Below are 12,957 nucleotides of genomic sequence, written 5' to 3' on the forward strand. Positions count from 1 at the left end.
CTCATCATCTGCCGCTCTCCTCTGCCTGATTTCGCAGCTGCTGACTGTCCTTTTACTAAGCGCTCGCCTGCCCTGCCTTGCCCGGCCCCTACATAACCTCTCTCCAGCGGGTGTCCTTAGCCACCCCCTCGCCCCCGGCGCCCATCATGGGTGTGTACATATTTGCACTGCAATTTGGCATCGTCGCGGGCTGCTGCTCTTGTGATTCGCCTCTTTTTGCGCTCTCATTTACACAGGTGAGCACAGTGGGCGCTCGAGGAAGAGGTCCTTATTTTGTCATCCTTTAAAATAAACCTATAATTATCACAATGTTGATGATTTGCAGTCATGTGTAAGACATGGAAGTTCAATTTGTTCAGATAAAAAACAAGTAATAATAAATAACAAATATCTAGTACAGTTTGGGAAGCTTAAAAAATACTTATATTATCACTAAAAATTTAATCTCAAGCATTACCATGTTATGTAAATATAAAAAAATAAAATTTAAATACGCCATTCACTTAAAATTCTTTTTTTTATGATGAAATCTGTCAGAATTGATCCATCTTTACCCTATAAAAATATGGAAATATGGAAAGTCCTGGGTATATCTATTACTATATTAAAATCAAAACATTTCAACAAAATATTTTGCAATCAAAAATTGTTCAAATACCATATTATACTTGCCTACTAATATATATCAATATTTAATATCAATATTCTTCTTATCTAAATTAGTTCTTAGGATAATTAAGGGCGCATTGCCGAATGAAAAAAGTGTAGCATACCTTAGTGGGTCTTCGAACAACAAACGATTTTATGGTTCCCGTTCTTATTTAAAGTAATATTTATATGTGATATACTTTAAAATTTAATGTTTAATGTTGTGACAGTGTAGTGTTTTAGTATTACTATTATTAACTTTGCTTCAAAACCTTGTAATACCCATCACCTACTGTATTTTCTTTTGTGCCTCAGTTTCCATTTGGTCCTTTTTGCATTTTCGGGTGCCCCCTCTCACGCTCTCCCCGACCCACTCTCCCGCTGGGCCATTATCGAAATCGGAGGGCAAAGGCAAAAATAGAGCAGAAACGCAACGAAATGCCCTGTGGAATCGCTTTTTCCTTTCGGTTGCCAGCATGGGCATGTGAAATATGCTCCGCATCTGAGTTTTCACCCGATGCCACGACAACCAGGATACAAATACTCACATGCGAGGCATTGTTTCGCTGAAATGGAGATGGAGAAGGGGAGGGAGGAGAAAGAGGGAGAAAGCGGCCAGGGTGAGAGGGAAAAGGTGAAGCGATTGGGCGCCCTGGGAGATTTTTTAATCAAATAATTACAGTAATTAGATGCAAGGCAAATGTCAAAAGTCCGCATGAAATTCCCATGCGTAGGGAAAACACGACGAGAATTCACAATTGGCAAGCGGTCTCGTATTTCTGCGCTTTGGGAACCGATCTAAAAAGGTCCTTTTTCTTTTGGACTACTTTTTTGTTCATTTTACAACTTAAATAATTGATTTGAGGGATACAGATTGGTTTCAATGCAAAGTATCTTAACAGAAATAAAAGAAGATTAAAAGTTAAGAACTTTTTCCTAAATAATATAGACTTTAAGATGTAATTTTTAAAGGGGTTTAAAGACACTCGATTTTTTAAATCACATTATTGGGATTGTCTGTCTTGCTTTAAACCATTTATTGTTTTAATAAAGGTGAACATTGCTTAAAACAGTATTATAAGTTGTTATTTTGAAAGTTTTATGCAATTTCCTTGGTATAGTTGCCAATTTAAAGTAATACTGCAATATATTTTTAGGAAATTAAACTACCAACGGCGAAGATTACTCAGGCAGAGGATTCCATTTAATAATGACAACTTTTTCCTGAGACTTTTCCGCAAAGCGCTCAAGAAATCAACTTTTTGCATTTTCCACACCTCGAGTGTCTGCAACAATAAAACAGGGGGTGGCAAGGGGAGGGCTGCTGGAGGGGAGGAAAAGGAGGTATGTATGGCATTCATTACAGCAATTGAAATGGACAAAAGCCAAAATTCAAGGCAGGCAAAAACGACGACAGCAAAAGTTGAAAAAGGGATAATAAAATGTTTGCATATAAAATATTAAATAAAAGACGCAATGGAGGAGCTGAGGAGGAGACTTTGCCTTCTCTACATAGAACGCAACGAAATGAGCGAGCACACTGAAAGAATCTTTAGAAAACATCTAAATATAACATTAAAAATGTGCCTTAAATCAGAATTATTATAAGGTTTATATAATAAACCCTTTAAAAATAAATAAAAAAATATATACGTTTTTGAAAAAAGATATCCCCAACATTTTTATTTCCATCCTTAGAGAAATAAAACATTTATAGGAAACATCTTTAAGGACATTGTAAATGGTTATGTCATATGAATTAAAAATGTACAAATTAGAAATCTTAGAATTAGCTGTTCCCATACTTTTAAAAATATAAATTCAATTTTTTACCAAATTTAAAAAAAAAATATCCATCGCTTGGACAAATGGTATAAATTTTCCTGATTAAAATTCTTCGTAGGTTATATAATTTTTAAGTTATATTTATTTAAGTTCCATTATCATACTAGTAGGTTCGTAGGGCACTAGCCATATGGTAGGTCCACTATATTCCCCTTTTTTCGCCGTGCATCTGCGTCGGTGGCAACAACAAAATGACGGAGCCAGGTGGACCGAGGGATCCAGGTGAGTCTTTGAGTTCCCGGGAAAAGGCTCAACGGGTGGGTAAATAGAGCCCATCTATGTATGCAATACATGTGCCTTTGGAGCGGGGGCGGGGGCGGACGCATGTGTATGGGTGGCACAACTCGATGATGAGCATGGAAGCACCGTTTGTGGGCGTATCAAATGGCCAGAGGCAGCGCAGTCGGCGCGCAAAATGGCAGCGCATGCGTCGCACTGCTCTAGCATCCATATTTCCGTATGGCCAATCGGTGGGTGTGTCCTCGCTCACTCACAGACGCACACACACACACACCGTTGATTAGCCTCGACATTTTGTTACTGTTGCTCTCGCGCCATCTCCCTTTCGCTCTCGCTGGAAGTTCAACAGGCACCCACACCAACTATGGCCAGCTCACTCACTCGTACAGAACTCTTACGACCATACGAATGCATCGGCACTCGAAAAATGTGAACTTTACTTTTCGCCCGCAAAAACCGGCTTTTACTTTCGTTGCAAATAATTCCCCGAAAAAAGTTCACAAATTAGCCAAGCAAATGCGAGACTGCATAATCTACTTTGTGACAGTCGGGAATTTCTTTTTTTTGAAAATTAATCAGCACAGCGGCGTCCACTCGAGAGTGCAGGATATTGGAAAAGCGCACAATTTCCAAGATGATTAATTTCGCACCACTGCCTTGCAATCGTGTGCGTTCGTGTGTGCCCATGTGTGTGCCTGTGTGTGTGCGAGAGTGAGTGGCACACGCTTCTTACCTGTCCGAAAATGTACTCTTTTCGTTGGCCAACAAAGGCAGCTCCACAAGGATACCACAAAAAGTTGCCAAAAACACGGAACGAAACTGCGCTATTTATTTGTGTGCTCTCGCCTGTTATGAATTAAGTGTCCTGCGTGTGTGCGCGCGCTTTGTTGTTGCCCATCGCTTTGTCAGTCCTCAAAAATGTTGCCACAAAAAATCACAAATTGCGGGATCAAAGGTGAAAAGTGGAAGGGGCTTGCCAAAAATAATGGTAAAAAATCACTTAAGTCCATCAATAAGGCTGTAGTTAATGAGAACAATGCCACAATACTTTAAAGAACTGAGGATTGTTATAAAAGTCTTGTGAATAGGGTAGGAAGATTAGATATTAAAAAAATAGTAGTATTTTTTGAGAAATTTTGCTTAAATTTTGTACTGAACGCGTTTAAAAACATTATTCATTATTCAGTATTCATAAACTAAACCATTTTACTTAGATAAATAACAACTACCCAATAAGATATATTTATTTTCTTTACCATTCATTTCCAAATTTTAAAGTTAAATATAATTTTTTTTTAATTGTACTCATACCTACATATTTTGCTATTAACATTAAGCATCAAACACATTTTTTGACCAAAAAAAACGACTTTAGAATTGAAGAACCTTTTTAATTACTTTAAAGATCTTTTATTAAAAACAATCTAGTATCATCAATATTATTGAATATTTACAGTGCTTATAAACAAGTAGTTTAGCAACAAATCTTAAAAAAATAAGTTTATAAAAATTTCAGAAACCAAATTTCAAATGTAGAATTTGAATTAACTCACTGGAAAGCGCCTTCACTGCTAAAAAATGGTCACCTCGAAACGATAGGCATTTCCATTTGGCATTCGCCCCGAAATGCCTATGTCAATCTATACAAATATTTATCGAATCAGGTTTTTGAATCGATGAAGCCAATCGATAACGTTTATCTTTTAGAATATATTAGAAGTACGTCCTAAACATCTCGGCTTTCTTGGAATTCAAAGAGGTCTGGAGACCGGAAAGTACTAGCAGAAAATAAAGAGGGTAGTTGGAGTGATCCTCGAAAATCTCCGAATTAGTAAAACGATTTCTGACTTGAAGAAGAAGAAAAATATTTGCAACAGTTCGCAATGTTTCACTACCCTTAACGATGCAATAAATGTGTTGTTCATCTTCGGAAAAAGTGTCATATTTGCCCAGATATGCATTGGGAACAATCTCAGAAGCTCACTTCTTTTTCGCCGCACATTGCTTGAAAAATGCACATTTGAAAAGTTATTTAAATTTACCATTTATCGATATCAGGAGGTAGATTTTCCCGCCAGAGGATATCGATGTCGACAGCAGGCCAAGGTCCCCGCATACCGAACACGGTCCATCTCTAGAAAGACACGTAAAGCAACAAAACAGATTAAAAAGTGTCAAGTCAAGTTAAATTTATGAATTAAGTAGGAAGAAATATAAAAACAGACACTATGGACGCTGGCGTGTGGTACCGCTCGCTGCCCCGATTCACCAGATACTGGCTGACGGCCACCGTGGCGCTGAGCATGCTCTGCCGCTTCGACGTCATCCCCCTGTACTGGCTGCATCTGGACCGATCGGCGGTCTTTGGCAAGCTGCAGCTCTGGCGCTGTGTGACGTCACTGTTCGTGTTCCCCATCTCCTCGAACACGGCGTTCCACTTCCTCATCAACTGCTTCTTCATCGTGCAATACAGGTGGGTGTGTGTGGCACACGGCTTAGTTTCCATATCCCCTTACTTTGCATTTATCTTCCCTTGCAGCTCGAAGCTGGAGAAGGAGCAGTATAGCCGGAGTCCGGCGGACTACCTTTACCTGCTGATCGTGTCAGCTGTGCTGGCCAATGTCGGTGGGATGATCTTCAACGTTTACTTCCTCATGGACATGCTGGTCCTGGCCATCACCTATATCTGGTGCCAGCTGAACAAGGACGTCACCGTGAGCTTCTGGTTCGGCACCAGATTCAAGGCCATGTACCTTCCCTGGGTCCTGGCCGCCTTCGAATTCATTTTCCACTTGTAAGTTGGGTCTAAGGTTTATGTTTTCGGCCTTATCTATGGATTGTAATCCCTTGCAGCTCCCTCGCCTCGCTGGTGGGAATCTTCGTGGGTCATGTCTACTACTTCTTCAAGTTCCAATACTCCCAAGACCTGGGCGGAGCTGCCCTGCTGGAAACCCCTCAGTTCCTGTAAGTATATGAGAGTAGCATGTTGTATCAAGTGGTTTCTAGAAACAAGTGCCTCTCTATTTTTAGCAAGCGTCTTGTGCCAGACATATCCGGCGGTTTTGGTGGCTTCGGAGTGCCACCGGAGAGCAGAGCACCACCACGACAGGCGCCCGAAAGTCCTTGGGGCCGGGGCATGACCTTGGGCCGCAACTGAGGCCTCAACTGATCCTCCAAACTAGACTAATTCACATTTTACGGTTTGGTTCTCGTCTTTTCCTAACCAAGCTCTTTTACAAAAAACCCATATTTTTCAAACTGTTTTTCAATCACCTCTCGATTCTCTGGCAACAGCAATAAGTTAACATGTTAAGTGGCAGGTTTGCATTTGTGCATTAATGAAATTATATTGATATATGTTTGTACATATATAACCATTAAAAGAAGACAAAAGACATGTTTTATTGTTACTTTTGGGCGCACTCCCGTTCAAAAAAGATCTTGTAGTTTTGTTACATTTAAATTTATTTCGTTTAAAAGTTCTATGCTTAAAATTTTACAGCGACACGCATCGTTCAACAATATTTTTGTATTACAATTTTTACTTTTCTGAGGAGAGGAGAAATTCTCCGGTTTTTGATGGTGTTTCCGTTTGTTTTTCATTTGGGGACTTGGTCTAAAAGTTACAACACTCCTCTCCAGATTTGGATTTACAAAATCGACGCATAAAATACTTAACATCTATAAATCGTAATGGTTAATCATCTGTGTGTGTGTGTGGCATGGGTTTCCTTTCCTTTAAACATGTGTGTCTCTTAGCCGAACTAGGTTTGCATTTCGAAATTCATCAGATATTTACATGTTCGGGTTGGGTCAACTAGGGTCTATAATCTCATACAATTAAGAAATCTTTCGAATGGAACATTTAAACAATTTTTCTCAATTTCCTTGCGTGTGTCTCGCACTTTTTTGTGTACACTTTGCTTTTATTCTGGGTTAACCTAGGCAACTAAACTACAATGAAATTATGCTAGGCAAAAGATGAGGGCTGGGGGATGGGCGAAGTGTGGACTCTATTTACAAGCTATACAAAATTAAGGTAAGTCTGCAGAGGCATCTGCCCTATGTACAGGAGAGAAGGGGATCGATTCCAGGCTCCGAAGATTGAGGCGAATGAAATGAAAGAGTAAATCTAAAACTAACACGAATTCCAGGGTATACCTTGCACTATACGAAAATGTGTTTAAAACAGTGGTGGTTGTGTGATTTGGCAACTTAACTATTGCGAGCATCACGCTCATATTTAACTTAGGCTCCACAAGTAAGCATAGAAAATGGTTTACGATAATCTTGCACTTTGCTCCAAGGCTGCAGCTTGCGATAATTAAAAATTAAGAAGGAAAACTCTCGACATTGACGCTAAACTACTAACTAAATCTAATTCAAAACCGGGTTTTCTGTGTGTGTGTGCGTTCTCTCACTCGAATACCTCGACATGGGGGATCCTTTAAGGTAACTTAATTGGTGATTGGATAACCGATCGCCATCTATAGGCTAGCTGCTCCTGTTGTCAGAGGCTGCTCTAGTGGCTTCTTTTGCTGCTGGGATGATGCCGAGACGATAGCTGCCTTCAATGTGGTTGTGGCCGTCTCTGGCGATATGTTGGTGGTGCTCTCTATCTCTATCGGCTGCTCCAGGTCCATGTCCACGTACTCGATGGCACTATCGTCCTCTGGGTGCAGTTCAATGACTGGAAATGAAAGCAAAAAATTGTTAAATAATTTTTAAGTTCTTGAATTCGGTCTGGTTTTTGTAAACTCCACCACAAATCAGAACCTCAACTCACTGCTATTATTCAGGTCCATTGTAGATTCTTGATCATTCCGCTCCTGCATTTCCTCCTCCAGATCTTCATCTTCTTCGATTATCTCATCTTCCAGAGCTTGTTTGGATGACGTGGTCGCCGACTTGGTGGCCGCCTGATCCAGCTCCATTTCCCAATCGGTGGCATTGAACACCACGAGGGGAGAGTTCTTAACCGAAGTCTGATTGAGCTCCGTAGTGGTTCCATTGTCCGCCACAATGATGGGCATATTCATAATATCGATGGGTGTGTCCTCGGTTATGAGTTGGTTGGGTTTTGGCTTAGTGCCTCCAGACGTATTGGGAGATGATGATGATGATGGCGCACTCGTCGTGGGCGCTGCGGAGGTGCTCGCTCCAATGACCAAAACATTGGACTTGGGCTTGGTGGCCAGTGTGAGCGCTCGCATTCCACTCGCCGCACTCGCTGGCAGGAAAACCAGATTGTTCTTGCCACCGCCCGCAGTGGCGAAGGTCAGCGTGGTGGGTTTGCCGCCCAGGGTTGGCTGCTTGGCACTCGAACTCAAGCCGGAAATGGTGGTCGTGGTGGTGGTGGGACTGTTGCCTCCACTACTCCCGCTCCCGGTGGCCGGCTGCAGTATCTGCATCTTTTGTATGCTGATTCTTTGCTCTCTCGCCGCCGGATTGGTGGGCGAAACGGCTGTGGTGGTGGTCACTACTCCACCCGTGCCCACAACCGAAGTGCCGCTCGCATTGTTAAGCTTGTGAATGATGCTGCCAGCTGGTAGTTTTCCAGGCTGAAGGAAGACCTTTCCGTTCGGTGAGCAAATCTTGATGTTTCGCAAAGCACTGCTGGGCACCTGTTTGATGGTGGCTGCTCCGCCCGAGCTGCTGGTTAGCTTAATGTTCCCCAGGATTTGGGGGGTTCCTCCTGTTGCACCAGCGGCACCAATTACGGCTGTTCCGCCAGCAGTACTCACTGCTACACCGCTTGCGCCCTTAATCTGAGGTGTGGTCACCTTCGCTCTAAACAGGTTGGCCGGCATGGTTGTTCCTGCTGAGGGCAGCGGTGTAATCAGTGTGTTGTTCAAACTACTGGCTGGTATATTCTTGATGATATTAACTGTGGAGGCGCTGCTCAAAGGGGTAACCCTGGAATCCTTGAGGGGCGACAAAGGACCGCCAATTGGCTCCGAGTAGGGCAGCAAACGAACCGCCGAACTGGGAAGGGTTTTCGGTTTGGCATCGCCCTCCAGAATATTGAACTTCTTCGGCGTTATCTTGGAGCCAGCCGGGAGCAGCGAGGGGGTTGTGGAGCTGGTGGGCGAAGCTATGGCTGGCCGTAGCTTGGCGCCCATTGGCGGAGCTGGGATCTGTTGTACGCTGATAATCTGGGGCGCCAGTGGAAGATTTGCGGTGGATATAGGAGTAGGCGTGGTGGCAGCAGATGGCAGCGTATCCGGATTCCTTTCCTCCACCACATACTTTTTCCCGGGAGTACCTGGCGACTGCACCGGAACAGCTGAAGCCTGCAGCTTCTCCTTGAAAACTATTGGCGAGTTTGCGAACCCTCGAGCGCCCGGCGTTGTGGGTGAACCAATTTCAGTGGCTCCCGATCCACTTTGCGGTCCATAAACCATTGGCTTTATGGGCTTAAGTGGCTTCAGCGTGACAAGTGGTCTCAGATCGTTGAGGAAGGTGTAGGGAGGAGTGGCTGTGGATGTGGACGTTGGAGGCGTGGAGGCTGCCAGCGTTTTGAGCGCCTCATCGAGCACATACTCCACATGTGGCTGCACCACCATATGATTGGGCACCGTCTCCGACGATTGCATTAATACTTTCTGTTGCTGCTGGTGTTGCTGCAACTTTTGTTGCTGCTGGTGCTGCAGTTGCTTCTGCGCCCGTCGCCCACTCTTGGCCGGAGCAGCTATTCGCTTTGCTGGCGACGCATCTCCCCCTGAGGATGGTATGTTTCTACCGCCCACAGGATTTCCCGACTGGGCGGAGGGTGAGCCCAAACTATTGGTTAGATTTCGTTTGCTGGCCAACCGCTGCTTGTGTTTCATCTGCTGCTGGTAGAAGTAGCGCTGCTGAATGGTGCGAGGCGTGAGCCGCTTCTCCGCAGGCACAGCATCTCCATCCTCGGCGGCGGGATTCGAGGTTGGACTCAGCTGCTGTGGCTGCTGCTGGGGAACCGTCAGATGGGACTGCTGCGAATGTGGTTGTTGCATATGCCTCTTCTTGTTGGGCTTGCCATCCACTCCGCTCTCGTTTTCCTTGCGCTTCTGTGTCATCTTTTTCACCTCGTTGGGCACATCGGGCACTTTAAACTGTACAAGGAAACAAGAAAAAGTGTGAGCATTATTTTTTGTAATACTAAAAATAAATAAAAAAATAGTATAGTAAAAAAAAAACTTTTTATAAAAATAAAATAGTTTAAATCATAAATTTTTACCATCAAAAAAAACATGTTACTAGTTTATATAGTTTAAAGTTCAATATTATATAATTATCGAAGATTGCCCATGATCTGTTATATAATTCCATTCAAAATTCGATTTGAACGGTAGGAATATTCATCCTCTATCGATAGCAGATAGTTAACAGTCACTTTAACAGATACTCACTGTTTTCTGTTAATGGCGGTTAAAGTTAGATGGCTGATTAGCAAAGATATGTATTAACCAAACTAAAAAAGATAGCAAACGCAAGTTTGAAGTGGTAAACAATATTATGAAAATCAACATTTACTTTTCCCGCCTAAATGGCGTTCTGATTGGAACACCTAACAACAGACTTATTGGAGCGGGTTCCAATAGGAGAATTTTTCTTTAATTAGGAAATGTTGGTTTTATTTTAGCTCTTTTTAAGTCAAATGCACCATTTAGTTATATATTTAGCGAGGGATTAGCTCGTGGGAACTTTTAAGCACCGGCCAATGGCAAACACCCACTAGATTTTCATCGCAGGTACAGTCTGCACTAGCGATGCCCTCGGGCGAGAGCAAACGAATCGCTGGGATTATGTAACTCACCGGCTCATCCATGATCACCATGGCGGGATCCTGGTGCCTGCCGCTCCGAGGATATTTCAGGCTCATCAGCGAGGCCTGCTCCACGAGGGCCTCGCCGTAATGCGCCGCCGTTTCGGCGGGAGCCGCCAATTTGGCATTTTCCTCGCAGGCTTTGGCCGCCAGATCATTGGCAACGATGCTCAGGGCGGTTTGCGGACTGATCCTGGGTAGCAGCGGATACGGACGTCGTCCTTCGCGAGACCATTCCTGCCAGGTGTTGGGGCCACAAACGCTGTTTGGCGAATACAGATAGATACAGAGGATTTTCAAAGGCTTTTCAGCGCGGTGTACAAAGCACGATTCTCACTTTTCGGCAATGGTGCAGAGCTGCTCGTCGTTGGCCGCCCTCCGCACTTCCGCTCGATGGCGCTCCTGGCTGATGTGGAAGTGCTGGCGCAGCTCCTCCAGCAGTTTCGTCTTGGTTTCACTGAGGCCTCCTTGGGCGCGAAAAACGCTCACCACATGCGAATAGGACTCGAGTTCTGGCGGACACACAAGCGTGGAGAGAGAGGAGGATTCGGTTTAGTTGCTGGTGCTACCCAAAGGGGGCAGTCCTAGTCAGCTCCCAGGATGGAACCGTCTTTCGTGGACCATTCAGCTCACCCAGTCGACGCAGCATGCCTCGGCACTCGTCCCGCGACATTTCCAGCGTTTGCGGCCACATCCCGACTTTCCCCTTGATTGGTGTCCTGGCCGTCGGCGGTGCCTTGCTTTTCAGGTTGCCCGAGCTTCGGCCAAAGCAGGATTTGGTCGCTAATTCAAGAAATAAACGGAAAATTGCTTGGATGGATGCTTAAATAGACTTTACGATAGAGGTGGCGAAACATCGATGCCAACATCGGTGTTATCGATGTTTTGAAACAATCGGCAGCGCCGATGTTTGGCAGGGCATCAGCGATGATTTAATTGCATTTCATTTGGTATTGGTATTTAGTGTTTTAAATTATTATTAAATTAAAATAAATTAGAAAAATAAATGCTAATTTTATTTATAAGTTTCTATATTGCGTGCTGTGTTGCAAATATCGTTGTGAGTTGCTCTGAAATTATGTTTTGTAAGCAAGGTTCCTAAAATTATAAAGTTTCTTAAAGTTATACTTGTATAAAACATTTCATGAAATTAAATTTAATACGTTTTAATTCTAATTGTTTATTTTAAACATCGATATTACCTAATTGCTTTACCACCTCTATTTTTAGAGTGACCAGTTAGAAGTAGAAAAATGGAACCAAATATGAATAGCTATCGAAAGCACTGTGTATCGATATTTTTAAACTCAATATTGTGTTTAAAATTTTAAAAAATACAAATTTCTAACTTTAAGAAACGTGAAAGAAAGAGATTTCAAATTAAAATGATTAAAAATGCATGCCATATTTTTAAACAACTACCTTTCACCATTTATACGACCGTTCGATGGGCAAAGGGTTAATACCGATTGTATCGTGGTTTGTTTTCCCAGTTTATCAACATTTATCTGTAACCTACATTTTCGAGAAATAAACTTAGGATATAATGGTGACCCTGCCAGAAAGCATTATGAAAAGGAAACGAATGTATATAGCCGGCCTGGCCGGTCTAGGCCTGATAATTTTGGTATCGATCTACAAATGTGGAAGGGACGAGGAACGGCAGGCAGAGGTTCGGAAATGTTTCTTCTGCGATTTCGCCCACCGCCGCCAAGGCCCTCCTCCGGTCTTGGAGGTGGAAACGGATGAGTATGTGATCTTCAAGGACAAGTACCCTGCAGCCCAACACCATTACCTGGCCATTCCCAAGGAGCACTTCGACAGCTTGAAGTCGCTCAACAGATCTCACGTCGGATTGGGTAATAAGCCACGTCTCAGCTGTTTAGTACATATGTAAAATAACAATGTCTTACATCCGTAGTGCAACGTATGGAGGCGGGAATGAGGGAGTTCCTGAAATCGAAGAATGTCGATCCCCAGGAGGCAGTCATCGGGTTCCACTTGCCCCCCTTCATATCAGTTCGCCACCTCCATTTGCACGGCATTTACCCGCCCTCCGAAATGAGCATCGGTAACAAGATCAGCTTTATGTCTTCGTTCTGGTTCAAAAAGGTTGTAGAAACACCTGTTTTCTGTTGTTAAAACTAATTGGTTTTGTTTATTTTAGTCCGAGGACGCAATACGTGAGTTGGAGGACCGGGAACTGTGAAGAGGGTTAAGGTATAGGAATGAATCCATACCTGTGGTGCAATACCTTAAATTAGGAGTTATTTCCAGTCTGCGACTGATCCCCAGTGATAAGGAACCTCAGGTCCCTAGTGAAGGACTGTACAAATTTACAAAATTAATAACGATTTAATAAATGTTTACAATTTATTATTATAACATAAGAAACATGTCCATTTGTTTTTAATTAA

General features: G+C 43.1%; 3 protein-coding genes across 3 annotated transcripts; 2 read left to right on the top strand and 1 right to left on the bottom strand.

The window, feature by feature from the left end:
• The first annotated feature begins 4,849 nt into the window (after nt 1–4,849).
• LOC108032671 (derlin-1) lies at nt 4,850–6,128 on the top strand. Its single transcript, XM_017106634.3, has 4 exons — nt 4,850–5,206; nt 5,273–5,527; nt 5,587–5,697; nt 5,764–6,128. The coding sequence occupies exons 1-4, from the start codon at nt 4,962–4,964 to the stop codon at nt 5,888–5,890; spliced, it is 738 nt and encodes a 245-aa protein (XP_016962123.1). The 5' UTR covers nt 4,850–4,961; the 3' UTR covers nt 5,891–6,128.
• Nucleotides 6,129–6,174: 46 nt separating this feature from the next.
• LOC108032670 (BRCA2-interacting transcriptional repressor EMSY) lies at nt 6,175–11,381 on the bottom strand. Its single transcript, XM_017106633.3, has 5 exons — nt 11,174–11,381; nt 10,878–11,052; nt 10,532–10,802; nt 7,520–9,827; nt 6,175–7,423 (listed from the first exon to the last, which is right to left on the bottom strand). The coding sequence occupies exons 1-5, from the start codon at nt 11,232–11,234 to the stop codon at nt 7,221–7,223; spliced, it is 3,018 nt and encodes a 1,005-aa protein (XP_016962122.1). The 5' UTR covers nt 11,235–11,381; the 3' UTR covers nt 6,175–7,220.
• A 632-nt stretch (nt 11,382–12,013) lies between these two features.
• LOC108032433 (adenosine 5'-monophosphoramidase HINT3) lies at nt 12,014–12,934 on the top strand. The gene is made up of 3 exons (XM_017106256.3): nt 12,014–12,399; nt 12,462–12,652; nt 12,708–12,934. Exons 1-3 carry the CDS (start codon nt 12,087–12,089, stop codon nt 12,747–12,749), a joined length of 546 nt encoding a protein of 181 aa, XP_016961745.1. The 5' UTR covers nt 12,014–12,086; the 3' UTR covers nt 12,750–12,934.
• The last annotated feature ends 23 nt before the right edge of the window (nt 12,935–12,957 follow it).

This window comes from Drosophila biarmipes, chromosome 2L (assembly GCF_025231255.1).
Source record: "Drosophila biarmipes strain raj3 chromosome 2L, RU_DBia_V1.1, whole genome shotgun sequence".
In the NCBI taxonomy this organism is placed as follows: Eukaryota; Metazoa; Arthropoda; class Insecta; order Diptera; family Drosophilidae; genus Drosophila; species Drosophila biarmipes.